This window comes from Felis catus, chromosome A3 (genome assembly GCF_018350175.1).
Source record: "Felis catus isolate Fca126 chromosome A3, F.catus_Fca126_mat1.0, whole genome shotgun sequence".
In the NCBI taxonomy this organism is placed as follows: Eukaryota; Metazoa; Chordata; class Mammalia; order Carnivora; family Felidae; genus Felis; species Felis catus.
In genome coordinates, this window is record NC_058370.1 from 139,488,915 (window position 1) to 139,516,592 (window position 27,678).

General features: G+C 56.1%; 1 protein-coding gene across 3 annotated transcripts in view; it reads left to right on the forward strand.

Annotated features, from left to right (window-relative positions):
- PXDN (peroxidasin) overlaps positions 1-27,678 on the forward strand; it is a 77,530-nt gene that overhangs the window by 26,398 nt on the left and 23,454 nt on the right. For 2 of the 3 annotated variants that reach the window (XM_045055045.1, XM_023252163.2), the window contains exons 2-12: positions 6,183-6,254; positions 7,033-7,104; positions 10,931-11,002; positions 13,871-13,942; positions 14,305-14,376; positions 15,259-15,428; positions 16,838-16,955; positions 18,891-19,060; positions 24,244-24,516; positions 25,722-25,838; positions 26,885-27,043. In XM_045055045.1, coding sequence (XP_044910980.1) covers positions 6,183-6,254; positions 7,033-7,104; positions 10,931-11,002; positions 13,871-13,942; positions 14,305-14,376; positions 15,259-15,428; positions 16,838-16,955; positions 18,891-19,060; positions 24,244-24,516; positions 25,722-25,838; positions 26,885-27,043 — 1,367 coding nt within the window. The remainder of the gene's footprint in view (positions 1-6,182; positions 6,255-7,032; positions 7,105-10,930; positions 11,003-13,870; positions 13,943-14,304; positions 14,377-15,258; positions 15,429-16,837; positions 16,956-18,890; positions 19,061-24,243; positions 24,517-25,721; positions 25,839-26,884; positions 27,044-27,678) is intronic. The other variant, XM_045055046.1, reaches the window with a different exon arrangement.

Consider the following 27,678-nt stretch of genomic DNA (forward strand, 5'->3'; position numbering starts at 1 on the left):
GCTTTTCTTGAGGACAAGTGAAGTCCACGGTGCCTTGGGGAGTGCGTGGGAGACCCACAGTTCCGTGTGCCCACAGGCAGGGACGTTCGCACCAAGGCGGGGCCGTAAGTAAGTGTCTTATCACCAGGTCATTTACAGACGTTCTTTTTTAAAGCAGTCTTGGGAAGACAGAGTAGGCTGTGAGGTGCTCTGATATTTTTAAAGTAAAATGTTAGATTTCTGGGGCGCCTGGGTGGCCCAGTCCGTTAAACTCCTGACTCTTGATCTCGGCTTAGGTCATGATCTTGTGGTTCATGGGATGGAACCCTGCATCTGGCTGTATGCCGACACACGGAGCCTGCTCTCTCTCCCGCTCTCTCTCTCTCTGTATGTCTTCCCGTTCTCTAAATAAATAAACTTAAAAGAAAAGAAAAGCGGTGCTAGATTCCGAAAACAATAGCTGTGTCGGGTTGGTCGGGGTCACTGTCCACTCAATCCAGATGCCGGCCCCTCCCCTCCCTGGGGACGCAGGAGGCAGCAGCGGGGCCGGCTTCCCGGGGGCACACTGCCCATCTCAGGGAGAGAGTCCAGCACTTAGAGTTCTGAGTAGAATTGGGGGTGCAGCTAGACTCACGATGGCTCGACACAGTTTTCCGACTCATGATCGTGCCAAAGCTGTACGCGCTCAGGAGAAACCGTACTTGGGATTTGGATTTTGGCCTTTCCCCAGGCTGGCGGTACTGGGTAGGATCCCCTCTGATGCGGGACAGGAGTCCGCAGCGGATAACCCTGCCCCCACACAGCCACCTGTGTGTCACTTGCTCAGTAGATCACAGGAGCTGTACAGCACTCTTCTGGGATGTGCTGTGTGTGAGGTGGTTTTGCTCAACTGTAGGTTCACGGAGCATCTGAGCGGGTTGGGGTGGGCTGGGTGTAGGCTCTGGGGTAGGCTCCGTGTGTTGTGCCCTCTAGGTGCTCAGTTTCTGATTTGTTTTTTTCTGCTGGGCTTTGCTTCGTCAGTAGTTTGCAGTAATGGAAACATTAAAACAAATCACCTAGCCCTTGGCACTTGTGAACTTAGACTTGGTTAGCCTTTTTCCTATAAAGTGTAAATGAACTTCTGGTTTTGAGGGTCTGGCTCACAAAATTGCACTGATTTCCAGGGCTGTTCCAGGCCCTTCTGCCACCGAGGGGGCTTCTGCAGCCCTGCACTTCCCCGAGGAGGCCGGAGGGGGCAGCACTTTGCATTACTTTTGAGGAGCTCCTGAACGCGGGTGCCGTGGGGTGGGGGCATCCTGTGAACCCCTCCACCTTCTCAGAGGGGGGCGGGAGCGTTGGCGGCACAGATCGGAACCCTGAGCGGATTCGGAGTTCACCCCTAGCCCTGCTGCTTGCGACTGAGCGACTTGGGGCACCTTGCCAGGCCTTCCTGCCTCTGAATCTTTGTTTGCCAAATGCAGGGATTTCTTCTAACCTGTCGCGAATTCTCCTCCTTCCTAAAACCACCCACCATTCCCAGGCCCTAACTTGTCGGTGGCAGACGCGGTGGACGTGGACCGTGGTGCTGTCCATGATCTTGCCCCGAACTCCTAGTTTCTAGGAGCCCGTGAGAGGCTCCCTTGCATCACCCTGAGACTCTCTACCGTGGGGACTGCTTAATTCAGAGACTGGCGCCTAATGAGTACTTAGCGCGTTCAGCGGATGAGTCTGGGAAATCTGTCAGAACCATGGGTGATGGTCTCCGTGGACGTCTACAAAGGGCTTTACGGTCTCGGGAGCACTTTCCACAGACATGGTCTCCTGCCGTCCTTGATCGTGTGCCGAGTGGCGTTTAATTTTTAAGGTTTAGGACTTTTGCTTCCTGTTAGGATTGTTTGTGGAAGTACTTAACAATGATTGTAAAAATAGTAATTCTACTTGTAAAATAACTGAGCTATAGCTAAGTGTGCAGTGTAGGGCAGGAGGGACCTTCCATGGTCCAATTCTGTGGGGTTAGACATTTTGTCTGCTTGGGCATGTGTAGACGTTATTTCAAGTTAAAAAATGGGGGGGGGGTCATTTAGTATACACTTGGCTCTGACTACTTTTTAATTGGCTTACATTTAACATAAGTTTTATGTCAGCAACCACAAATGGGTTAAAGGATCAGACGTGGAAGACGAGCAGAGGGGACGAGCAGAGACCCACTGTGCATGTGTGCCTGCACACGTGTGTGCATGTGTATACACGCATGTATATGTGTGCACATATGTGTATGTGTGTGCGTATGCGTGCGCATGTGTGTGCACAGACGCGTGCATGTACAGATGCCGCTTGTGTGTCCGCACACACTCGCAAACGTGCACACACTCACACATGCACACACAGCTGCCTCCCCAACATTACCAAAGAACAGTGTTCTCAAACTTCACCGTGCGTCTCCTGGGGGGATTATAAAAACTCAGAATTACCAGGCTCCACCCCAGAGTTTCTGATTCTGTAGATTTGGGGTGGGGGCCAGAATTGGCTGTTCCGGCAAGTTCCCAGGAGATGCTGCTGATCAGGGGACCCCCCCCCCCCGAGAACATTGCTTAAGAGCATCCTCACTATTCCTAATTAATAAGTCCCTCCTGAGACTTCCTACAGAGCGGGAATCGATTCAGGTGAAACACAGCCTCTGATTTGCAGTTACGACTTTGGATTTGGGGTTCGTATTTGAAGCCCATGGCATCTTGGTTCCCTGCACCCGTCTCTCCGGGCTGGGGCTGCACGGCCTCCGACCGTCCCTCCTCCTGCCGCTCGGAGGCTGACCGAGAGTCTGTGTGCGTCACGTGCGAGGGTACAGACACTGTCCTCTCTCCATCACACTGTGCGCTTTCTGGTGTCCTGCCTGCAAGCTCGCCCCGTTTTCTGCCGTATTCAGGATGTCATTAAGTCTGTGCAAGGACTTCCCATTTTAGCAGTTACGACTTCCAGTTCCAGAATCTCAGTTTAGTTCCTTTTATTGTTTTTATGCCTCTGCTCCTGTTGGGGGGGCCTCTCTGTGCCCTCTCCCTGGCTGCATGGGCATGTGGTTTTTCTCCAGCCGTCTGTTGGGAGCACGGGTGGCTGGCCTGACTGCCGGAAAATAGGCTGTGCAATAAGACATGGTCACGTGTGTAAGTTTAAATGTTCTAGCAGTTTCATTAAAAATTAGAGAGAAACAGGCACCTGGGTGGCTCAGTCGGTTGAGCGTCCGACTTTGGCTCAGGCCATGGCCTCACAGTCCGTGAGTTCGAGCCCTGCGTCGGGCTCTGTGCTGACAACTCAAAGCCTGGAGCCTGCTTCAGGTTCTGTGTCTCCCTCTCTGCCCCTCCCCCGCTCATGCGCTGTCTCTCAAAAATAAAGAAATGTTGAAAAAAATTAAAAAAAAATTAGAAACTGGGTAATTTTACTGAGTTTATTAACTATAACAAACATGTTCATGTTTCAACACGTAATCAGTGTGCACTGATCTCCACTTCCCCCGGAGTGCTCTAGATCTGGTTCGGGTCTTCCCCGGACCTAGGCCTCTGTTAGGACCGGCCATGCTCGGGCACTCAGAGCCGGGTGCGCGGCGGCCGCTGTGTGGGGGCCCCTCTGTCCGTCCATCCGGCCGAGGCTCCTGGTACCAGCCTCACACCTGCTGGCGGGTGTCATGTGGGGCTCCCTCCCCCCAACCTGAGTGGGCGGGCGTCACCGTGTCGTGAGGGTGTCCAGTCCTGGGTCCCTGAGCGGTTTGCCCCCAGTGATTGTCCGCCCTGCTCTGCCGTCGTAGGGGAGCCGGCCTCAAAAGCTGCATGGCTCTGGCCCCTGTCCTTCTGCCCACCTGAGGGCCGGCTTCGTGGTCTGCGGCCGTCCCCACCGGTTCGCCGCAGTGTTTGCCCATGGCAGTCCCCATTCCGGGGGGACCTGTTCCCCGTGTTGCTCCAGGGTCATCTGTCCGAACCCTGTGAAACCCTGCCTTTGCTCTGTGCCAGGAGGGAGCTTCCAGATCACCCGTGTTTACACTAAACAGTAACCAGCCAGGTGTCCTCATTAACCGCGGCCCACATTTCACCAGGATGTGGAGGGGAGTCAGGGAAGTCGGCCCCAGAGACGCCCCCCGGCCCCCCCCCCCGTTCCCTCCCCGCCCTCCCCGCAGGGCCTGGCCTCAGTGTCCCTGCGCCTGAACCACTTGCAGTGTTCTGAATGTGGATGTAGATGAATTCTTGCCGTATTTCAAAGCAACAGGTCAGCTCGGGCCAGCCGCGTTCCCCAGAGAGCACGCAGGTGGACACCGCGATCCGGAGAGCACACGGGGTGGTGGTCAGGCTGGCGGCTCAGGGCCGTGGCGACCAGCACCCGGGGCCTCCCCTTCTCGAGAACCCACCCAGAGTGAGGAAGCAGGTGCCCCACTGTTCACTCCTAAGTGCTCAGATTTCATTTTAGCCACTTACATACTTCCTGAGAAGTTTTTTATTGCAGCATAAACCAGAACCCATTCCGTAAGTCATTACAACTATTAAATTGGCCCCAAATACCGATTCCTGAAAAGTCCGTGAACGTGAGAACTCCGTACACGTCACGAGAGGAGCATCGTTCCTGAGTTGGACCACATGCTGCCCAGGAGCCCCGTGTCTGTTTCCTGGGGCGGCCTGCACAGACGGAGCTCAGACGGGAATCCACGTGTTCCCAGCTGGAGGCGCCTTTCCACGACCAAGGGTCACGCTCCTTCCAGGGCGGTCCGCTCTGTGTCCCAGCTGCCGGCTCGAGGTGGTCCTGGGTGATGGTTGACGTGTGGCAAGATGACGGCCGTCTTCACACGGCGCTGTCCCCGTCGCCCAGATTTCCCTCTTCTTTGAGGACGTGAGTCATGCTGGAGTGGGGCCACCCTCGTCGCCTCTGTAAAGACCCTGTTTCCCAATAAGGTCAGTTCCGCGGCCCTGGAGTCAGACCTCAAGGTGCTAATGGCAGGGCCCCAACTCATCCCGTGATAATCCAGCAACACCGAGTCACAAGGGGTTGGGCCTGTGCCCAAGGAATCTTGATTTTTCTGACTCTTCGAGGAGGAAAGTCGTCTTTCATTTGCTTCTCAATGACTTTCATTCACGTTAAATTTATAGGTTTTAATTGGGGCTGGGAAGGGGTAAAAATGGACCCTGCCGTGTGCCTTTTGCCCCCGAGCTCATGGCCCCGGGCCGAGCGCCTCCCCGGGTCCACGGAGCACACACTCCACCAGCTGCCCGGCGCCTCCGCCACTGGGCCACCGGCAACAGACAGCTCCAGCCCTGGGCGCCACGGTCCTGCCCTCTGGTCTCACCTGGGCTGCCCAGGTCATCCCAGTGTCCCTGAAAAGTCAGTAACTGCTCTCCCAACACACATCTGAATGTTGAGAAGACGTAGGGGGAGTACTGAGTTCGGATCCACTGTCTGAGTGCTGAGAAGACGTAGGGGGAGTACTGAGTTCGGATCCACTGTCTGAGTGCTGAGAAGACGTAGGGGGAGTACTGAGTTCGGATCCACTGTCTGAGTGCTGAGAAGACGTAGGGGGAGTACTGAGTTCGGATCCACATGCAGGGTGGATGGAAGACGTAGGGGAGTACTGGGTTCGGATCCACTGTCTGCTGAGAAGATGTAGGGGGAGTGCTGAGTTCGGATCCACTGCCTGAGTGCCGAGAAGACGTAGGGGGCGTACTGAGTTCGGATCCACGTGCAGGGTGGATGGATCTCCCAGCTCACGATGAGCTTCTCAGTTTCACTCTACTTCTCACCGAGAGAACACTGAAGGCGCTTGGCGGATAAACCACCGCACTCCAGCTCCGGAAATTGTCGGAAGGTGGTGCTGCAGCTCTGGACCCTCCCATGGCCAGCAACTCCTGTTGAGTCCGTGCAGGGCAGTCCCGCTCTGGTTTGGGAGGACCTGGTGACGTTAGGTTTTCCAGCGAGTGGCAGGAGGTGGGCGTCTGGTTAGAGAAGTGTTTGTCTCTCCAGGATCGTTGTTTAAACCAACTTGTGTCCTGGGAGAGCGCCGCTCTCGTTCAGATCAATACTCACTGATTCGTTGAGCCTCAGAGAGGAGGCACTTGGCCCAAGGAAGGAGCTGGGCTGCAAGGTTTAATTCCTGAGGTGTCTCGTCGCGGTGTTGAATCTGGGTGAGATGATGGCTCATCACTAGCGGTGACTGCGCGCTTCTGTGTCTAAACACATCTCTTGTTTGTTTTCAGGGATCTGCGCTTTAACAGAATCCGGGAGATCCAGCCCGGGGCATTCAGGAGGCTGAGAAACTTGAATACGTTGTAAGTCCAAACGCTCTGTTGGGACCCCGTGGGAAAAAGTGTGGAAATCATCTCAGCTTTCACCTGCGGGTGGAGCTCAACCACAGCGGTCAGCCCCGATGATCCGTGGTCGGGGGTGCGGATCGGGAGAGTGGACACGGGGCCCTAGAGGAGAACATGTACATTGAGACGCCAGGCCTGTGGGTCCGTGCTCGGCGGCCGTGCTGTCTTGTCTGACATCCGTGACCTGTGTGGGTCCCTCATAAATGGGTGTGACCCAGACCTACGGCCACGGGCACCTTCTCTTCCTATGAATGACTCAGCCCCTGGCTGGGCCAGACCCCTTCACCTGCCCTATTCACATGCCCCCCTCACAAGGTGGAGGGGAAGGTGCTTCTCCTGAGCTAGCTGGGCCCAGGACGGGAGCCTGGGGGGGCGGCCAACCCCCCCCTCTGGTGGGACCACCCTGCACGTCCACACTGGCCTTCCAGTCGGCTGAGGTGGATAGTGTGACAGTCAGTAGGACAGACAGATACCCTTTCCATCAGAGGGGAACTTGGTCTGTGTGCCCGGGGGGCGGGAACGGCGTGCCGTGACAGGGACACCCATGCACTGAGGAAACTCGTGATCAGAGGGCAAGACTGAAATGCTGTTTGTCATGGACACAAGCAGTCAAGCCAGTGTAGGCGCCGAGCTCCGCAGCAGAGTCCTGCTATGACCCTTTGCAAGCGGAAGGAACGTTTCCCACAGCACGGTGCAGTGGTGGTGTTTTAATTCTTCCTGAACTTTGGTTTCATAGGCTTCTCAACAACAATCAAATCAAGAGCATACCCAGCGGGTCATTTGAAGACTTGGAGAATTTAAAATATCTGTAAGTTAACCATCCGTTCTTTACCCTTCAGAAAGCTTATGTTGTCGGTATACAGACTAATCATTGAGCGAAATGTTATGCTGCTTGCGAATTATTGCAGATACACCCATCTCTTAGGCTTTATTTTCAGAAGGTAGTGAATTTTCGGGTGGGATTTTTAAAATGAGTTCTTGTCAGTATGAAGTGCTGTGTTGCATGAGGCTCGGTGAGTAAAGTCCGCGAGTGAGGTTAAAAGTCACAGCCCCGCAGAGTCCCGTGGGAACAGTAACTCTGCTTGTCTGTGACTCATGGTCCCTCGCCAGCGTGCATGGCTGACAGGTGGTCTGTGAGAGAGAAGCTTGGAGAGCAGTCTCAAGCTGGCTGTCCAGCTGTGGGCAAGTGTGGGAAGCAGATGACAAATCCCACTGGAACGTCACTAGTTTCGGCTGATTTTCCCCAGCTTCCTCCCAAGTGATTGCACCTCTTAGTTTTCTGCAGTAAAATTGTAGTTTACTTTTCGGAGTTGACTTTCAGTAACTTATTTATTAGAATTTAAAACATTTGCCTGTTGAAGCCAGTTTTGCAGGTCAGAAAGTGGCCTCACTGGCAGGTGCAGGCCTGCTACGTTGCAGGCACTTAATTTAAGACCGGAAGGCATTAAAGACACATTCCAGTCGCATTCCTGGTTGTAGAGAAAAGTACGTGTCGTGTATGTGTTATTCTTACTTTTAAGACTTAGATGGCATTTCCAGATAGAAGCATTAAAAAAAATTTTTTTAACGTTTATTCATTTTTGAGAGACAGAGACAGAGTGCAAGGGAGGGAGGAGCAGAGAGAGAGAGGGGGCACAGAATCCGAAGCAGGCTCCAGGCTCCGAGCTGTCAGCACAGAGCCCGACGCAGGGCTTGAACCCACGGACCTTGAGATCGTGACCTGAGCTGAAGTCGGACGCTCAACTGACTGAGCCACCCAGGCGTCCCTCTTTCTGTCTTTTCTTTTTTCCTTTTTTTTAATGTTTATTCAGTTTTGAGAGACAGAGAGTGAGTGGGGGAGGGGCAGAGAGCGAGGGAGACACAGAATCCAAAGCAGGCTCCAGGCTCTGAGCTGTTAGCACAGAGCCCGACGCAGGGCTCAAACTCACTGTCTGCCATATTATGACCTGAGCCAAAGGCAGACGTTTAACCAACTGAGCCCCCCAGGAGCCCCAAGGTAGAACTATTTTAATGAGGGATTTGTATCACTGACTCTTTTTGGAAATTTATATCATAAGTGAACCTAAACATCTAGACGTTATGTTGATTTTTTAAAACAAAGTCACATTATTGGTGTTGATGTATATTTGGAAGCCTGTTTGATTTTGGATAACGTCACTGCAGCGATCACATTAACTCTGCTTACAGAAATACGTATTCCTCAGTGAAGGTAAACGAAAGTGTTAGGTATAAATATTTTCCATCACAGTTGGCATAGTGTGTTGCTTTTTCGAACAGGACAGGACAGAATAGACTAGAATAATGTATGAACATTATTAAGCCTTGTCGCTTATTTTAAAAATGAGGGAAAGGCCTTCTGTTACGTATTTATTTGTTTTAAGTGCTATGCAAGTTCCAGAAGGAAGGTTTTGGTTTCTGACAAAAGTAGGTTCGGTTAGCTGATGGCCAGCATCCGCAGTGTGTGTGTGTGTGTGTGTGTGTGTGTGTGTGTGTGTGTTACTTTTATTTTTTATTTTGTATATTGTGCTTTGGGATTGAATTAATTAGGAGCAAGCTATCATTCACTCTGCAGACGTATTTAGTGTTACAGTGTGGGGGACACTTTGGTTCTCACTTACAAGGATATTTTAAAGTAACACTTGAGGAGCCCCGTCTGCTGGCTCACTCCCCATCAAGGCACCTGCTCTCCAGCCTCGCCCCCCTCTGCGGCTGGCCTGGCGGAAGGCACCCCAGTCACTGGGGAGGGCTTGGGGCAGGGTCCCTGGTGAGGAGGGACCCCACCTGCCCATCTGATTCCCTCCTGGGCAGGAGAGTGCGCTCCCACAGGCACCGCTGAGGACACTGTGCAATTTCAGTACCGGGGAGCTGTTCTGAAGTTAACCGGTTATTTCCGCCTTTACACGTAGTCAGTGGTTTCAGACGTTGAGTATTAGTGGCCTGTGTAAGGCCTAAACCTCCCCTCACTGGTATTTCCGGATGAAGTTGGGCAAGAACTCCTGCTCCAGGCGACTCTGACTCTGTGTGGACTCATCTGTACGCGGCCCGTTACTGGAGGCGACCAGCACCCACTTACTCCCGTGGAGCCCACGTGTCCTCACAGACGCACACTCGCCCACAGTAGTTCGGTTCAGTCCCTGCAAAGTGACCCAGCACCGGGGGCTTGTTTTCCCCTTCTTTTGAAGAAATGAGCCCAGAAACCCCCGTCCGGAAGTAGAAGGGAGAGTAGCGCCTGCCAGGACCGTAGTGGCCGGGGGTGAGGCCATCTTCTGTCGGCTTCCCATGTATCTGTTCACTCCCAGTGATCCTGAAGTGCTGTGGTGTCCATTTACATAGGAAGAAACTGAGGCGGAGGAAGGTTGCCAGCTCGTTCACGACCACACAGCTAGCGAGTGGAGGTTGACAGAGTGGCCGCTGGCCAGGCCTCTGTGGCAGGCGCTGGGCTCTGCACGGGTGGGCGAGCTCTGCCTGGTCTCTGGGGTCGCCTCGGCACATTTGCCCAGACGGAGAAGTGGGAGCCGCTTAGCTGGATGGTTCGAGGTAGCCCTGCACCAAAAACCACGAAACCCAGTGCAGTAAGACGCACGGTCCTTTGCAGATGAAGTACACAGTGTCACAGGTGTTAGGACAAACGTGTTCTTGGGGGGACGAAAGGGCGAAAGCCTAGCCCCCAGGTAACCAATGTGCAGGGAGGGCCTTACCGCGGTCCCAGGCTGGCGCCTGTGTGTGCTGACCGGTCCCTGGTTGTCCACAGCAGGCAGAGGCACCCAGGGCGCCAGCCTCTTTGTCTGATGCTGAGATCACCTCGTATTCACCATGGCCCTTCAGGGCTCATGAGGACGGTACCGGGGGCCAGTCATGTCCTCAGAACCGGGGCCCTTTGGGGACGGTCCTCACCCCTGGCAGGTCCGTTCAGGATATGGCGGACTCTGCAAAGGGCCATCCAGCGTCTGTGGTGGCTCCCCGCCTCTGCCGTGTGGCCCCCCCACCAGCCGTAGGCTAACAAAACCGGGCTGTGTCCCGTGTCCTTACGGACTCTGAAATTCACACTTTATATGCTTTTCCTGTGTCGTGAGGTGTTAATGTTCTTCTGAAATTTTCAACCAGTTAAAAATGTAAAACCCATTCTTAGCTTGCAGACCATCTCAAAACAGGCAGTGAGCCAATTCTGTGACTCTTCTGACATGCCAGCAGGGGACCCTGGTGGGGGAGGTCTGCAGGGCACATGCAGGGTGCGAACTGTCCGCTCCCCAAATTGTTTCCGGGTCTCTCAAAATGCCGCAGTTACAGCGTCTTATGATCAACGCATACTACATGCTTGTGGGGAAATGGTTTTATTCCCTTCGAGCTTTGAAGCGAGTGTACTGGGAACGAGTCGCAAGCCATGCTCCCAGAACCAGGGACTGGTCTGAAGACAGAGCGGTGGTCAGCGGCGTCCCGTGTGTGGACACTGTCCTTTGGGGACGGGCAGGGGGCCCTCCAGGAGGGTAGCCGCGCTGCCGTGTAAATGTGTTGTCCGTATTCTAATACAGTCGTTAATTTTAAAACCCTCTCCACGTGTCGACGTAATTCTTCTTTCCGCCTGGAGTTACGGTGTCTCGTGTGTGTGCTAATCCTCCCCTCGTTTCTTGTTTCAGCTATTTGTACAAGAATGAGATCCAGTCAATTGACAGGCAAGCGTTTAAGGGACTTGCCTCTCTAGAACAACTGTAAGTGTCCCTCTCCTGCGCCTGACTGCCTTGGATGTCACCTGCCCTCTTGCCTCTCGTAGGGAAGATGAACTAAGTTTGCTGTCTGCACGATGCATGTCTGTACTAACGGGGCGTAGGGCGTGTGTGCATGCCGATTGGAAGAGCAGCGGTTGACTCGTTACTCCTCTGTCTGTCTGACCCCCGCCCACCCGGTCCCGGACGGCACTGGTTTCTGCCCAAGAGCAGCCCGGTGCTGAGCCCCCGTGATACAGAGATCAGCGAGAGCCAGTGGCCCCTGTGTTCATGGTGCTCCCGAGTTAAGAGACAGGCTCGCACACAAGTGAAGGGCCTTCGGAGAGAGGCACCCGGGGCGCCGCGGGGCCAGCAGGTGGTTTTTATCGCCCGCCGGTTCCTTTTGTGACTCTGCGCACGTGCACCTTCCTTCGTTTATGACGTCATGATTGCGGAGAAAATAAACTTTTTCACGTGGTTCTAGTTAGCGTGTGTGGATGTGGTTTCCGTGGCCGCACAAGAAGTCCTCCGTTGCTGTGAAGTCAGCACGTTCATTTCTAAGTAGAATTCCAGGCAACGGGAGTCTCTTTCTGGTTTGTTGGTTTGACTTTTCAGCTGTGGAGCTGGAACAACTTGGAGGATTCCAGAACTGCCCGCAGTTTAGTCGCACAGCCGGACGGGGCCGGTTGCTGCAACAGGGGGTCTGCCCACCGGCCGGCCGCGCGTGTGCGTGTTTCCTCGGCCGGCCGGGCGCAGAGCCTGCACGGGGACCCCCGGCAGGACTGGGGCACGGGCACCCCGAAAACAGTGCCTCAGGGCACACACGGTGCTCGTGTGTCGAGGCCCTTTTGATTCGGGAGGGACCTGCATTCCTCAGCTCACTGCGCGTGGCTTGTGATGTCAGGGAGGGAAGGGGTCGTACGGAAGTGTTTGCGTAATCTTCGCTTCAGAGAGAAAGGGACAAAAAGTTCAGAGCTTTGCAGAAACACACGGAAGTGTCTGGAAAACGTCCAGGTGGAGGAGAGTTTACGAAGGGACACACTCCCCCCCGGGACGGGGCAGTGAGATCATCGTAGCCGACACCTAGAAAATCGCGTCTGATTTTAATGTGCTGGAAAGTTGAAGCAGGTGGAGCTCACCCTGACGGGGGGTGGGGAGGCCAGCTACTTTCCAGGAAGAAAGGGGCAAAGTCTGGGGGAAGTGAGGCTTACTGGACCAGGAGCCCCGAGCAGGGTCTCTAACCAACTGGCTGGAGACGGTGGATCCTGGGTCCGGATGCCTTCGAAACCCCGGGTTAGGGAGTTAGGGTCCCTGCCACCGGGACTTCATGCCCTGAAGGTCGGCGAGAGTGTGACAGACCCAGAGACACGTAGGACCAGGCCCCCCACCACGGGGAGGACTCTGTGCGAGGAGACGGGGCTGTTCTGGTGGGTGTGCCCGGGCTGCGGTCTGGGGTCCCGTCTCCATGCCAGGAGCCCCTCCACACCCCCGGGATAAGCCCGGGGCCGCTGGAGTCTGCTGAGCTTCTGCCCAGCGGGTTTCTGGGAGGCCCGCATCGTGTGTGGTGAACGCGTGTGGCCAGACGCAGAGAGCGTAGATGGGGTTGGGGCTCACGGCCGTCTTGGGGCCGTGGGAGGGGGGTGGCCCCCAGGCCGCCCGGAGCCCTGGGGAGTCTCTCCTGCCTCCTCCACCTCCTCCCTGGGCGCCTCCCCCAGGACTCCCCCTGCCTGCCGATGGGGGTCCCCTCCAGGAGCCTCCTGTGATGGCCGCTGACTGTGGATTTTCTCCCTGTGTCCCCTCTGTTCCCTGCTCGTGGGCTTCCCACCCTGGTGTGCGGGGCGATGGGCAGGGACCTGTCTGCGGGTGTCACGGAGGCGTGGGAGGTGGATCTGGTAATGACCTGAGACTTGGCGGGGGGTGGGGGGGTGGGGGACACCGTGCACCCTCCCAGGGAGCCAAGGACAGGAACAGAGGGCAAGGGAGGACAACTGAACTCTGGTGACCCAAGTTACGGTAATTTCAGAGTTAGTGGAGGTCTCCGAGTGATCTGGGTGCGTTTCCAGAGTGCTTTCTGGCGTTTGGGTTTGGGGTGAAGCCTGGAGCTGCTGGGCCCAGCGTCCCCTCCCAGAGTCAGCCTGTGTGAAGGCGGGGACCCCCCTCCTCTTCGTGTGGGTGGGGGGCTTGCGGCAGGAGCACCCCATCCTAAGACCACTTCTGGTGTTTTTCTTAAGGGGAAACACACCAATTTCCAAAGTGAGAAAAGCAGTAATTCAGGAAAATGAGGAGAAATTAGTTGTGGTAAAAAATGTGTAAATTATGGAAAGTTAAGGGGACACAGTAAATGAAATATAAATGCTGGATATTCTGTGTAATTAGCACATTATCTTACTAAGCCTGGTGCTATGTTATTTTTCCTGTAGTTCTTTCCAGAGCTGACGGTATGCTCACCCCCACATTAACGTATATGCGTATCCTCCCCTAAATTCACATATAGACTAGAAGGTTTGAATGACGGCGTGCACCTACTTACACATGTGCTGCAATTGAGAATATTTTGGCTTTTTTCCTGCGAAGGTCCGTGTGCTTTGCAAGCAGGTCCCCGGGCTAAGCAGCCAGGCCCCAGGCCTGAAGGGGACTTGGTCAGAGTCCCTGCTGTCCGTCTTACAGTCTGTGCCCAGTTTTTAATTGTATTTCATCTTACTATGTGATTACTTCACGTGTTTTCTGCACAGTGTAGGAAATCTAGAGAGTTACCTGTTGACATACGAATTTGAAATGACTTAGGAACCATTTTTTTGAGCAGAAAATCTAGATCAGCAAAAGTAAAATTGTTTAAAATGTTTCCTTTCTCTTCTTTTTAAAAAACTTGTCTAGATACCTGCACTTTAATCAGATAGAAACTTTGGACCCAGAGTCATTCCAACATTTGCCGAAGCTGGAAAGGCTGTAAGTTGATTTCGTCTTGCCCTCCCGTCTTCCCTCTGGTCCCCGGGGGCTGGCGTGCCCTCAGGTTCTGTGATGGAAAGGGGGCCACTGCCTGTCCAGACACCTGAGCAAATCTCTGTTCCTTGTCTAACAGTTCAGAAGCGGGACTTAACAATTTTCTCTTTATTTGGAGATGGTGATAAAATAGAAAAAAAAATCGAATTATTTTCTGAAGTAAATATTGTTCTCAAGTTCATTTGTATCCCATAAACGCAGTCGCTGAGGTATTGTTTACAACTCACTTACTTGACTGCTTGTACTCTTTTCTACACGTCTAAGAAGCGTTTTTAAAAGTTGGTTTGCGGTTTTCTCTCTTTCAACAGATTTTTACATAACAACCGAATCACACATTTGGTTCCAGGAACATTCAGTCACTTGGAATCCATGAAGAGACTGTAAGTGTGTCTTTACAGAAGCCGATTCCCTGCCATTGGCCGGGTCCTGAGCCGGGTCCTGAGCTGGGTCCTGTGGCAGGGGCTGCGGGGTATGTCACATGCAGAAAAGCACAGGGACACCCGGAGGGCACAGTCAACCCTCCCGGTGGGCACAGCCGAGAGCCCCCGGGACTCCGGGGTGTGCCAGCAGGTTGACCCCTTCAGAGGCAAACAAGACATGTTTTAAAATCAGTGTCACATTCTTCAGATTAATTTTTAATTCCATGTTGCATATTTTGGTGGTGGAACCACGTCCGTGTAGGACTCTGTGTCCTGTCCCCAGCCCTTGAGTGTTCGCAGAGCTGGGCATTAAGTAAACTGGTCCCCCGGTTTCTAAGACCTCTCAACACACTTCTTGGACCGGGTGGTGTATTTTAATAGAAGGAAGGGATGTTAGTGCTGGTCGAGAACGTTGCTTGACGCCCTTCTGTGTTTTCCTCCGCGGTCAGGAGGGCCGCCGCCCTGCGGTTGGCCGTCACCGAGCGTAAGGAGCTAGACATCAGGAAAAGGGAAGATCATGCTAATGAGCCCAGGTCCAGAGCGAAATAAGGTGAAATAAGACCGCCTCCCTCGCTAGTTAGGATTGCTTCTGGACAAAGAAACGAGCCAAAGTCAGACGGCGTTCTGGCGAAGGTGGAGGGGCACTTGGTGTTGAGGGAGCAGGGAGGTCGCTAGAAGAGCAAGCTTAGGGCCGGGCAGGCAGAAGGGGTCCCGGGGTGGGGACCTGGCCAGCGGCCTGGACGCTCCACGCCGGCCTGTGTCCGGCAGGCCCCGCACAGGCTCACGCGTCCAGCTCGTCCGGGGTGGGCTCGTCCCCACGTCTCACCGTCTTCCCTGTCCCAGGAGACTGGACTCCAACGCGCTGCACTGCGACTGTGAAATCCTGTGGCTGGCGGATTTGCTGAAAACCTACGCCAAGTCCGGCAACGCACAGGCGGCCGCCACCTGTGAATACCCGCGACGTATCCAGGGGCGCTCGGTGGCCACGATCACCCCTGAAGAGCTGGACTGTGGTGAGTGCGGCCAGGGGCCGAGGGGGACCCAGAGCCCCGTGCTGGCGCCCAGGGGGTGTGGTACGCATGGCCCTGCCCACCTGCAGGGACGGCGTCCCTGCATCAGATCCTGTGGGACTGACAGGGACGCTCCTTGGCAAAGCCCTGGTCTGCACACAGCATCTCTCAGTGCCTGTGGGGTTTCTTGGCTTTGGTTTCAGGCTCCCCTGCGAAATGAGCAGACTGGGTCACACTGTCCCTGCCTCCCCGTCCCTCCCGCCCCCGTGCACACAGGCTGCAGCTGCCGGCTGCCTCTGCGCACTGGGCTGGGCCTCCGGCCACGGCCCCGAGACACAGACCGCCAGAAGGGCCAAACTCCGACGGCGGGGCAGAGTCCTGCAGTGCCCAAGGCCTGGTGCGGCTGAGCCTTTTAATTGCAGCACTGTTTTGGGGTGCTGAAGTCCATTTCTCTAAAGCATCATCGTTTTTTTAGTGTTGAAAATACATGTAACGAAACTAGAAATCAGCAGCTTTTGTGAGTAACCGGCCAACGTCTGCACTCCTTTGTTAACTGTCCTTACACGTGTGCACCCGTCTGTGCACCTGCCCGGCCTCAATAGTGTGCGGCGTCAGAGGCCCTGTTCACGTGTGTGCGTCCTGTGCGACTGTCCTCCGGCAGGAGCCAGGCCGCACGCAGGCAGCACTGCTGGGCTGTGTGCGCCTCACAGACGAGGCTCTTTCCTGGGCCAGAGGCCAGAGGCCGCAGCTGAGAGTGCCCGGCTGACCCCTGACATCTACGCGCGCGCGCGCGCGCGTGTGTGTGTGTGTGTGTGTGTGTGTGTCACCGCCATGCACCACACGGTTGATGTCCCAGAGCTGCTCTGGGTGGCCCTGCTCCCCAGCCGCCTCTGACTTAACCAACAGGACCCCGGCTCGAGGGCCACGGGTTTTGTCTGCCTCCTGCCACCGTATTCGTGGAGAAGGAGGACATGGGGCAGCCCCCCCCCTTAGCAGATTGGAGGAGGCAGCTCACTGGTCCCAGGGCCATAGGAATGGGACGCGCACGTGGGAGGACAGAGGACGAGGACGCGCTACTGTCCTGTCTTGCACAGTAGAGCTTTCTGCTCTCAGGAGTGCATTAGCTAAAAGGCTTTGTTTTCTATTGCTTTATTCACCCAAAGCAGCCGTTCCTGGAGTTTGCTGTGTGCACAGGAGTCTCACCGGGTTTATCTGAGGGTCAGAAACTCTGGGTAAAACTCAGCCTGTCTCCCAGGAGATGCCCGTCTGTCATCTTCGTGGGAACATTGTGGTCGGGATGGATGTTTGAACACTTGGGATTTTCTCTTAAACCTGAGATCTGGTTTGGGTTCTTGCTGACTCTAACGGGAGTGTTTAAAACCAAGAAGATCTGCGTTTCCTTCTTGGTACAGAGAGGCCCCGGATCACATCAGAGCCCCAGGACGCGGATGTCACCTCGGGGAACACTGTGTTTTTCACATGCAGAGCAGAAGGCAACCCCAAACCCGAGATCATCTGGCTGCGAAACAAGTAAGTGATTCTCACTGTCCGCCCAGATGCCCCGTCTGCACCACTGGGCGTGTGCCCACGCCGCCACCCTGTGGGCCCCTCGACACTCTCGGCCTCTCTGGTGGAGGGAAGGGTCTAGAGGAGAACGTTTCTGCATCGTTTCTGCTGTAAGGGGCCGTCCGTTACTCCCCCTGCCTGGGGTGAGGGGCGTGAGGGAGGCTTGGTTCTCCGCCGGATCTGGGGGGAGGGTGGTCACTGGGGCTTCGAAGCTGGAACCGTCCTCCTGGGTGAGGAGGGCTCCTTCCTGCTGGGACAGCGTCTTCAGGGACGCCCATCAAGTGGGCACTTTTGTAGTTAGTTCCTTGCACGTCTGATCGGCCTCAGGAAACGTGTGTCCTCCCTTCTGTCCACAAGCATTTTGGGGTGTGTGGGGGCACAGGTGTCAGAGGACGTGGCTCCCGGGGCCTCGTGTTAACGTGGAACGCTTTCCAGCGTGCGTTCTGAACCGACTCCTTGAAAACGGATTGTTAGCGTGAGACCCCCTGTCATTGCTTCTGTGTTCATTCTCACGAGGACACGGACAGGCTTTTCTGCGGATCTTGGCTGTGGGCGTTTACACTCTGAGCTCGCTGGCCGTTCGGTCGTAACAGGGCACAGAGGACCCTCTGGTGACCGAGCCCAGACGCCCGCCCAGCCGTCGTCCCTCCCAGTGCTGGGCCTTGTTCGCAGAGAAGATGCGCAGGAAGCTGGGGAGCTTGGCATCAGAGAGCCGTCAGGTGCAGGAGGGGCAGCACTTTCCTGCCTGTGAAGTTTGGGAGCCTCGTCTACACCTGGGTTTGTCCTTATGGCCCGGGCCCAGCGCCGTGCAGGATGTGAGCAGTGCCAGCCTGGTCCTCAGAGAGGGTGTTCTCTTGGATGGCTCTGGAGTTGTCAAGATTTAAAATCCTGAGTTAATACAGGAGGAGTACGTGTGTATTTGAAAAGTAGAAAGGCATGAATTCGGCTGAGCCTTTTCCATTAACCCCAGGCCTGGCGTCTGGTGCTGGGCTCTGCCTCCACCTGCCAGCCTCTCCTGTGGGTCCGCCTCCCCTGCTGACCTGCCTCCCCTGTCAGTCCACCTCACCGGTGGGCCTGCCTTCCCGACTTGCTGGCTCACCGTGTTTATGGAAGGGAGCTGGGCCAGATCAGTAAGTCTCTTACGTTTGGAACCTGGGGGGACTGTTGCTTCCATCCAGAAAACCCCGTGGATGAGGACGGATGTCACTTTCGGTGGGTTGGTGCAGGTAGAGAGGTGTGTGAGCCGGGAGGGGAAGGGGGCTCTCACACCTGGCCGGGTCTTCAGCCGAGAGCCTGTAGGTTTCTGAGTGGCGTCCATAGGGAAATGCTCACAACGATGATGGTTTTGTCGGTCAGTGTATGTAGTCATTTGCTTTAATAATATCAAATGTTTCTGTCCCATTTTCTTGAGTCAGTTTGCCAGAAACCAAGGAAAATGTTTCCTTTGAATTTTTCCAACTATTTTCATTGTTTCCCTTTGGAAAGAGGACCGCTTTAAAACTTAAAAATATTTTTTGTTTTATTTATTTTTATTAGAGAGAGAGAGCTATCAGCACAGAGCCTGACTAGAGGCTCAGTCCCACAGACTGAGATCATGACCTGAACCAGAATCGGGACAGAGTGGGACCCCTGTACGACCACGCCACCCAGTTGCCCCAACTTTAAAATCTTTATAGACTGAAACTGGGTAGTAAAAGTAACCAGGAATTAGTGATGCACTAGGCCCGCCCCTGTCCCAGACACGGTAATGACGTGGGACGCTGTGTCGGGGGTGGGAGAGTGTCCTGGAAAGGCCAGGCGTGGCGTCTCTGCCTCCCCACGTGCTCAGGTGTCTCCCGGTGTGGACCGGGCCTCCTGGAGCTTTCCGAGTCTGAGCGTGCCGGGTTTGTGTCTTTGCAGCAACGAGCTGAGCATGAACACAGATTCCCGCCTCAACTTGCTGGACGACGGGACCCTGATGATCCAAAACACACAGGAGACAGACCAGGGGATTTACCAGTGCATGGCGAAAAATGCCGCCGGGCAGGTGAAAACACAAGAAGTCACCCTCAGGTACTTTGGGTCTCCAGGTACGTGGAGAGGACGCCACATGAGGGTTCCTTCCAGAGCTGCCCTTGCTCGTGGCGCACAGGCTCCCTCCCCGCACCCAGCTGGGCAGGGCACGGGTAGGACGCGGGCAGGGCATGGGAAGGAAGTGGGCAGGATGAGAGCAGGAAATGGGCAGGAAGTGGGTAGGATGAGAGCAGGAAGTGGGCAGGGCACGGGCAGGAAGTGGGCAGGATGAGAGCAGGAAGTGGGCAGGGCATGGGCAGGAAGCGGGCAGGATGAGAGCAGGAAGTGGTCAGGGCATGGGCAGGATATGGGCAGGAAGTGGGCAGGATGAGAGCAGGAAGTGGGCAGGGCATGGGCAGGAAGTGGGCAGGATGAGAGCAGGAAGTGGTCAGGGCATGGGCAGGAAGTGGGCAGGATGAGAGCAGGAAGTGGGCAGGGCATGGGCAGGATATGGGCAGGAAGTGGGCAGGAAGTGGACAGGATGAGAGCAGGAAATGGGCAGGAAGTGGGTATGATGAGAGCAGGAAGTGGGTAGGGTGAGGGCGGGCATGGGCAGAAAGTGGGCAGGATGAGAGCAGGAAGTGGGCAGGGCATGGGCAGGATATGGGCAGGAAGTGGGCAGGATGAGAGCAGGAAGTGGGCAGGGCATGGGCAGGAAGTGGGCAGGATGAGAGCAGGAAGTGGGCAGGGCATGGGCAGGAAGTGGGCAGGAAGTGGACAGGATGAGAGCAGGAAATGGGCAGGAAGTGGGTATGATGAGAGGAGGAAGTGGGTAGGGTGAGGGCGGGCATGGGCAGAAAGTGGGTAGGATGAGAGCAGGAAGTGGGCAGGGCACGGGCAGGAAGTGGGCAGGATGAGAGCAGGATGTGGGCAGGGCATGGGCAGGAAGCGGGCAGGATGAGAGCAGGAAGTGGGCAGGGCATGGGCAGGATATGGGCAGGAAGTGGGCAGGATGAGAGCAGGAAGTGGGCAGGGCATGGGCAGGAAGTGGGCAGGATGAGAGCAGGAAGTGGGCAGGGCATGGGCAGGAAGTGGGCAGGAAGTGGGCAGGATGAGAGCAGGAAGTGGGCAGGGCATGGGCAGGATATGGGCAGGAAGTGGACAGGAAGTGGACAGGATGAGAGCAGGAAATGGGCAGGAAGTGGGTATGATGAGAGCAGGAAGTGGGTAGGGTGAGGGCGGGCATGGGCAGAAAGTGGGCAGGATGAGAGCAGGAAGTGGGCAGGGCATGGGCAGGATATGGGCAGGAAGTGGGCAGGATGAGAGCAGGAAGTGGGCAGGGCATGGGCAGGAAGTGGGCAGGAAGTGGGCAGGATGAGAGCAGGAAGTGGGCAGGGCATGGGCAGGAAGTGGGCAGGAAGTGGGCAGGTTGAGAGCAGGAAGTGGGCAGGGCATGGGCAGGATGTGGGCAGGAAGTGGGCAGGATGAGAGCAGGAAGTGGGCAGGGCATGGGCAGGAAGCGGGCAGGATGAGAGCAGGAAGTGGGCAGGGCATGGGCAGGATATGGGCAGGAAGTGGGCAGGATGAGAGCAGGAAGTGGGCAGGGCATGGGCAGGAAGCGGGCAGGATGAGAGCAGGAAGTGGGCAGGGCATGGGCAGCATATGGGCAGGAAGTGGGCAGGATGAGAGCAGGAAGTGGGCAGGGCATGGGCAGGAAGCGGGCAGGAAGTGGGCAGGATGAGAGCAGGATGTGGGCAGGGCATGGGCAGGAAGCGGGCAGGATGAGAGCAGGAAGTGGGCAGGGCATGGGCAGGATATGGGCAGGAAGTGGGCAGGATGAGAGCAGGAAGTGGGCAGGGCATGGGCAGGAAGTGGGCAGGATGAGAGCAGGAAGTGGGCAGGGCATGGGCAGGAAGTGGGCAGGAAGTGGGCAGGATGAGAGCAGGAAGTGGGCAGGGCATGGGCAGGATATGGGCAGGAAGTGGACAGGAAGTGGACAGGATGAGAGCAGGAAATGGGCAGGAAGTGGGTATGATGAGAGCAGGAAGTGGGTAGGGTGAGGGCGGGCATGGGCAGAAAGTGGGCAGGATGAGAGCAGGAAGTGGGCAGGGCATGGGCAGGATATGGGCAGGAAGTGGGCAGGATGAGAGCAGGAAGTGGGCAGGGCATGGGCAGGAAGTGGGCAGGAAGTGGGCAGGATGAGAGCAGGAAGTGGGCAGGGCATGGGCAGGAAGTGGGCAGGAAGTGGGCAGGTTGAGAGCAGGAAGTGGGCAGGGCATGGGCAGGATGTGGGCAGGATGAGAGCAGGAAGTGGGCAGGGCATGGGCAGGAAGCGGGCAGGATGAGAGCAGGAAGTGGGCAGGGCATGGGCAGGATATGGGCAGGAAGTGGGCAGGATGAGAGCAGGAAGTGGGCAGGGCATGGGCAGGAAGCGGGCAGGATGAGAGCAGGAAGTGGGCAGGGCATGGGCAGCATATGGGCAGGAAGTGGGCAGGATGAGAGCAGGAAGTGGGCAGGGCATGGGCAGGAAGCGGGCAGGATGAGAGCAGGAAGTGGGCAGGGCATGGGCAGGATATGGGCAGGAAGTGGGCAGGATGAGAGCAGGAAGTGGGCAGGGCATGGGCAGGAAGTGGGCAGGAAGTGGGCAGGATGAGAGCAGGAAGTGGGCAGGGCATGGGCAGGAAGTGGGCAGGAAGTGGACAGGATGAGAGCAGGAAATGGGCAGGAAGTGGGTATGATGAGAGCAGGAAGTGGGTAGGGTGAGGGCGGGCATGGGCAGAAAGTGGGCAGGATGAGAGCAGGAAGTGGGCAGGGCATGGGCAGGATATGGGCAGGAAGTGGGCAGGATGAGAGCAGGAAGTGGGCAGGGCATGGGCAGGAAGTGGGCAGGATGAGAGCAGGAAGTGGGCAGGGCATGGGCAGGATGTGGGCAGGAAGTGGGCAGGATGAGAGCAGGAAGTGGGCAGGGCATGGGCAGGATGTGGGCAGGAAGTGGGCAGGGTGAGAGCAGGAAGTGGGCAGGGCACGGGTAGGGCGAGGGCGGGCATGGGCAGGGCATGGGTAGGATGGGGGCAGGATGAGAGCAGAAAGTGGGCAGGGCACGGGCTGGGCATGGGCAGGGCCAGGGCAGGGTGTGGGCAGGGCGCGGGACCGGAAGTGGGCAGGATGCTGGCTGGAAGTGGGCAAAGCGCGGGCGCGCTAGTCTGCAGCGAAATTCCTTCACCCGGAGATGTCGGAGCACGTGGTCCTAGGTAATCCTCGACCTTTGCTCTGTTTTTTAAGAAGAAACTCAGACTGATGTTTTCTTAAAATGAGTCCATTTGTGTTTATTGTCATGAGCAACATATTTAGATTTATAAGTTTTGCATCCTGGGACTATTTATCCAGTCTTTTTTGTATTCTGTGCCTAATTTTGGAATAATTGCCCATCTTCTGTTTCCTGCTTCCACTTTGGAAGCCACAGCGTGGTTCCTTGATGTCAGTGATTCCCTAGGATAATTTAAACGTGACCTTAAGTTACCAGAGTCGATAATCACCGCCTCCTGTTGTCTCCAAAGTAGGCTGTGTTCTGATTTTTCGGTGTATGAAACATTTTGTGCTTCGTGTGTTGTGTGGTCATAGCATAGTTAGCACTTGTGAATCTCGCCCTTTCTTTCTCACTTGGAGCTGGAGTCAGGCGGCAGCCCCTCAATGAGGACCAGCTTTGGGTTAATAAAACTTGAAGGAGATTTATTTCCACATTCGACTGATGCCAACTCTGTCCACATTGGGTGCGCAGTTGCACCCAGAGCCGTCCTCGCCTTTGCCTCTGTTTCTCCACAGGCTCTGAACAGCCACTTCTCAAGCCGCAGTTGCACGTGCCCTCCGGGTGGGCTTTGACTTTGGGGTTCTTGCCCCTGCAGATGGCTTTGTGGTCTCTAGCTTGCCATCCTCCAGAAATGCTAGTATTAGGATCATTTCTGCACCTTCTCTTATCTGTTTTTAGATATGTATTTAGTACAGTTTAAACATTAACCGAACACGAAAGGCGCAGAAATGTTCTTCTGTGTGTCTTTCTTCATCCCCTAAATTCACGCCTCCAACCCCACTCTCCCAGATTATGGCTAGGGCTGCCTTCTTTGCCCCCGCCTTGCTTGTTTTTCATCTCAGAACGTGACTGGTTCTCTAACTCTTTCCTTTTCACAGCTGCGTGGAATTCATGATCTGTGGCAATGTGATCTATTTAACTGGTTCTCTGGAGTTTCTGAGGTTTTTCCTCAAATCTTTTGCTATTATCAGTCCACATCATCCCTTTATCCAAAACCTCTTGGGTCTGATATCATTTGGAAATCAGAAATTGGGGGGATTTCAGCAGGGCCACCTGGTACGTAATCTGTTTAACTGGCTCGCGGGGTCCCGGGCACCACCCTGTAGCCACCGTATCCGCGTCCCACAGCGAGCTGCGTGCAGTCACGTGACGAGGAGTGAGTTAAGACTCTAGACGCTTCTTGTCAGATTAAGTTTTGCAAATAAATTATGAAAGATGTTTTGTGTTCGGAGCGTTTTTGGATTTCAGAATTGGGGAGAAGGGTGTCGGCCTGAATATACACCACAGGAATTTAAAAAGTACCCTTTTGGGGTACAAACGTTGTTTTACATGCTTGTAAACTCCTAGGAGAGTGATCTCTGGGTAACGGGGTGTATGACTTCTCAGTTCTGATGTGTGTGGCCATGTCACCGCAGGCGGGCCGTGGCAGTTTGTGCCGCTGGTGTGTGAGCTCCATGCTTCGTGGACGCCCTCACAAAGCAGGTCGCTCGGGGCGGCACAGACTTTCTTCTGGATTCAGAGCTGGAACATACTAGCTCAGCTAGCTTGTGCTTTCTTTTTGCATAGGAAATGGGTTATTTTTATTTGTTCTAAATACAGTTTAAAAACAGTGTTTCGTGCTAGTAAGAGGCTCTGGCAAGGTTTGACCGGACTGACCCAGTGTACTTAGAATGAACAGAAGTAAGGATCCTGCCTGGGGCTGCTCTGTCCACGCTGAAAGAGGGAGCCGTCCGGCCATCTGTTGGGCACTGACGGCCCTCATCCGAGGCAGCACATCCCTGCTGGCTGCGTGTTCTTTAAAAGAGAAAGAAGACGAGAGAGTGTTGATTAAACTGTTTGCTTTATTTTAAGGCCAGTAGATGGAACGAGTGGCCTGGAGAGAGAGAAGCCCGCGCAGAGCCCTGTTGCTTGGCCAGAGGAAACTAATCCAGAACTTGTGTTTCCTTGTGACAGCTCGACCCGCTTTTGTAATCCAGCCGCAGAACACGGAGGTGCTGGTCGGCGAGAGTGTCACCCTGGAGTGCAGCGCCACGGGCCACCCTGTGCCGCGGATCACCTGGACCAAAGGGGACCGCACGCCCCTGCCTGAGGACCCTCGCGTGAGCATCACCCCCTCTGGCGGCCTGTACATTCAGAACGTCCAGCAGGACGACAGTGGGGAGTACACGTGCTTCGCATCCAACAGCCTGGACAGCATCCACGCTGCGGCTCTGATCATCGTCCAGGGTGGGTCGGGTGCCCCTTGTCGCTCGCGTGCAGACCCTCTCCCCGCCCCCAGCGCACTTCCCACCTCCTACTTCCGTGACTTTGGTTTCCGAATGGAGATTTTTAGGACGGTTGATTTCTCCCAGGGCTTTATCTCTGGCCGTGTTATCTGTGGCACGTAGGGCACCTGGCGTGTGTAAGGCGAACACACGAGTGTGGGCGGTGTGCACGGGCGTGTTGAGTCCATCAGTAAGCCTTGCATTCAGCTCGGAACTTCCCAGGAGTAGCTTTGGCTCCAGCTGCAGACGGTACCTGTAGTTTTTTTTTTTTTTTTAATTTTTTTTTTTTAACATTTATTTATTTTTGGGACAGAGAGAGACAGAGCATGAACGGGGAGGGGCAGAGAGAGAGGGAGACACAGAATCGGAAACAGGCTCCAGGCTCCGAGCCATCAGCCCAGAGCCTGACGCGGGGCTCGAACTCACAGACCGCGAGATCGTGACCTGGCTGAAGTCGGACGCTTAACCGACTGCGCCACCCAGGCGCCCCTGGTACCTGTAGTTTTAAGAGCTCAGCTGTGTGTTTCCTAACGTCCGACTGACTCTTAGTGAGTTTGTTGCCTTGTTAATAGATTACACAGTGAGGCACTTGAGGAGAAGCTCTGAGCCAGGAGAGTGCAAAATCCCGAGAGATCAGCCCTCTCCCGATGTGTCTGTCTTCCCCAGCCTCCCTCCTCCATGGAAGCCCCCTCCCTTGCCGTCTGCTGTGAGTCTGTCCTGCTGCCTCTTTGGGCACGTAACCGCGTGGTGCTGTCGTCTGGTCGTTACTGTATCACGCACGGATCTGTTCTGGGCTTAGGGCTGTGTGATTCACACCCCGGCAGCAAACCAGCTCCTGTCCCCACGTACAGCTGGGCCAGGTGACGCTTAGCCACACAAGGACGAGTGGACGTTGCACGGCGAGAGGAGCCGGACCCCCTCGTTAGCCTCACCGCCGTCCGCACACTGCGTGGGCGGTGGGGCTGAGTCAGCAGAGGTCTCTGAACGTCTCCCAGCGTCCGATGCCCTTCTGCCGACATGCTGTTCCCTCTCTGGCGCCCCCCTGTGGCACAGCTGGCCGCTCGGGGCCGTGGCGCCTGCCCGGAGGGAGGACCCTGATGCTCCTTCCAGAGGTTTTACCCAGATCCACCTCTGAAATGATCTTTCCCATGTTTTTCCTTCCGGAAGCTCTTCCCCAGTTCACCGTGACCCCTGCGGACAGAGCTGTTATCGAGGGCCAGACGGTCGATTTCCAGTGTGAGGCCAAGGGCTACCCACAGCCGGTCATAGCGTGGACCAAAGGAGGTAAGAGCCGCCTCGGGAAGTCTGTCTGCCCTTTCCAGGCAGCCCCGGAGCCCCTGCCCAGGCCCGAGTGGTGGCCGAGCCAAGGCGTCCCGGCCGTGGGGACCGTCAGCGTGTGTGTGTGTCCCAGCCTCGCCTTCGCCCACTGCTGCCGAGAAGGACACGGGGAGGAGACTGTCCACGAGGGCGCTGGGGTGGCCTTCTGCTTTCTTGCTCCTCCCATGTAGTCTGTGTCTTGCTTTTGATCTGCACTGAATTAGCATTTCGATGGGATTTAGCAGCATGTAGGATAGAAGTTTCTGAAAACTGATTGTAGCACATGTCTGTTGGAAGCTCATTTCCTGGGGCCGTCGTGCTGTGTCTCCACCTGCGGTGAGGTCACACTGTTGATCTCCACCTGTCGATCACGCTGATTCCCCGGGACCACCTCTCCTGCTGCAGCTGGTGAACCGCAGGGCAGATGACGCAAAGACACAGACTTCTCCCGGGGCGCTGGCAGCCCGGCTGGGAAGGTGGGGGGAGGAGAGGTGGCCCCCGGGCTCCGCCCTGGGAGTGACCTTGAGAACCTGCCTGGAACCGGAGGGCAGCTCCCCTAAGGGGCCCTTAAACCAGAGGAGCACCCGGGCAGGTGCGGCAGGAGCTAACGCCTGCACCTCTATTCTGGGCAGGAGGGGCTCCGCCAGGGCATGTGCCCCCTCACCTGGGGTGTCCGTCACTTCTGAGTAACTCCCGCCCTGCCCCCTGCCCCGTGGCCCGTCCTCGGGCCGACGTCACACACGCCCCCTGTGTCGTGGCTCCTGTGTGTTTAGCCTGCGTCCCTGCCATCCGCTCCTCCCTGCTTCTGGGCAGTTTCTCGGGGGCGGGGACGGGTCTCTTGTCCCTGACCTGCCGCACGCCCCGTAGGCTGGACCGTCGCTCAGGAGGTGCTGACCCAGGGGCCCTGCTTCTCGTTTGCTCCGAGAACGTTCTGCTGACCGACGTACCCGAGTCCTGCCTCTAACCCACCACTCACTGCGTGTCCCACTGACTGGCGTCCCCGTGCCTTTCAGGGAGCCAGCTGTCCGTGGACCGGCGACACCTCGTCCTCTCCTCGGGAACGCTCAGGATCTCGGGTGTGGCGCTCCACGACCAGGGCCAGTACGAGTGCCAGGCTGTCAACATCATCGGCTCCCAGAGGGCTGTGGCCCACCTGACCGTGCAGCCCAGAGGTACGCGCGGCTCCCTCCTGGCGGACCCGCCGCTCTGTGCGGATGCGCCGTCCGGAGACGCGGGCCTTCTGCGGCCAAGGGTCCCGTCACTGCTCGCGACAGAGCATGTCCTCTTCCTCTGAACACCCGTCCCTCGTACCTGCTCGAGGTACAAGGTGTGCGTCCCGCTCGTGGAGCTCCTCGTGGGGAACCCGACGCGGCCGGCTTGTCCGTGCTCTGGGGCCGATTCTTCCCGCTTCACAGAACGGCTCTCACGTCCTTTCCGGGATGGTCACTGTGGCCAGGGGTCTGATAGCTCCTGACCCGTGGACGAATCCTGAGAATGTCCCAGGGATTCTGTCTCTCGCCCCATTGTCCCATGAGCCTTCACGCACGTCTAACTTTTGTCCTTTGTGGGCGCGTGGTCTGACCATTCTCTCCGTGAGAGGCGCCCAAGCCGGAGTGTGGCTGGTGCTGCAGGGTCCCCAGCCCCTGGGGGGTCCTTCCCTGATGGTTTGGGGCCTGGGCTGTCTTCCTGTTACCCAGGCGGGCTGGACTGCTCTCGGCTGGGGCTGACCTTCCCATTCCCGACGGGCAGCACGTGGGATGGCCTGTTGCATGAGATCCTGTGGGTGGTCCCTAAAGGGCACCAGGAC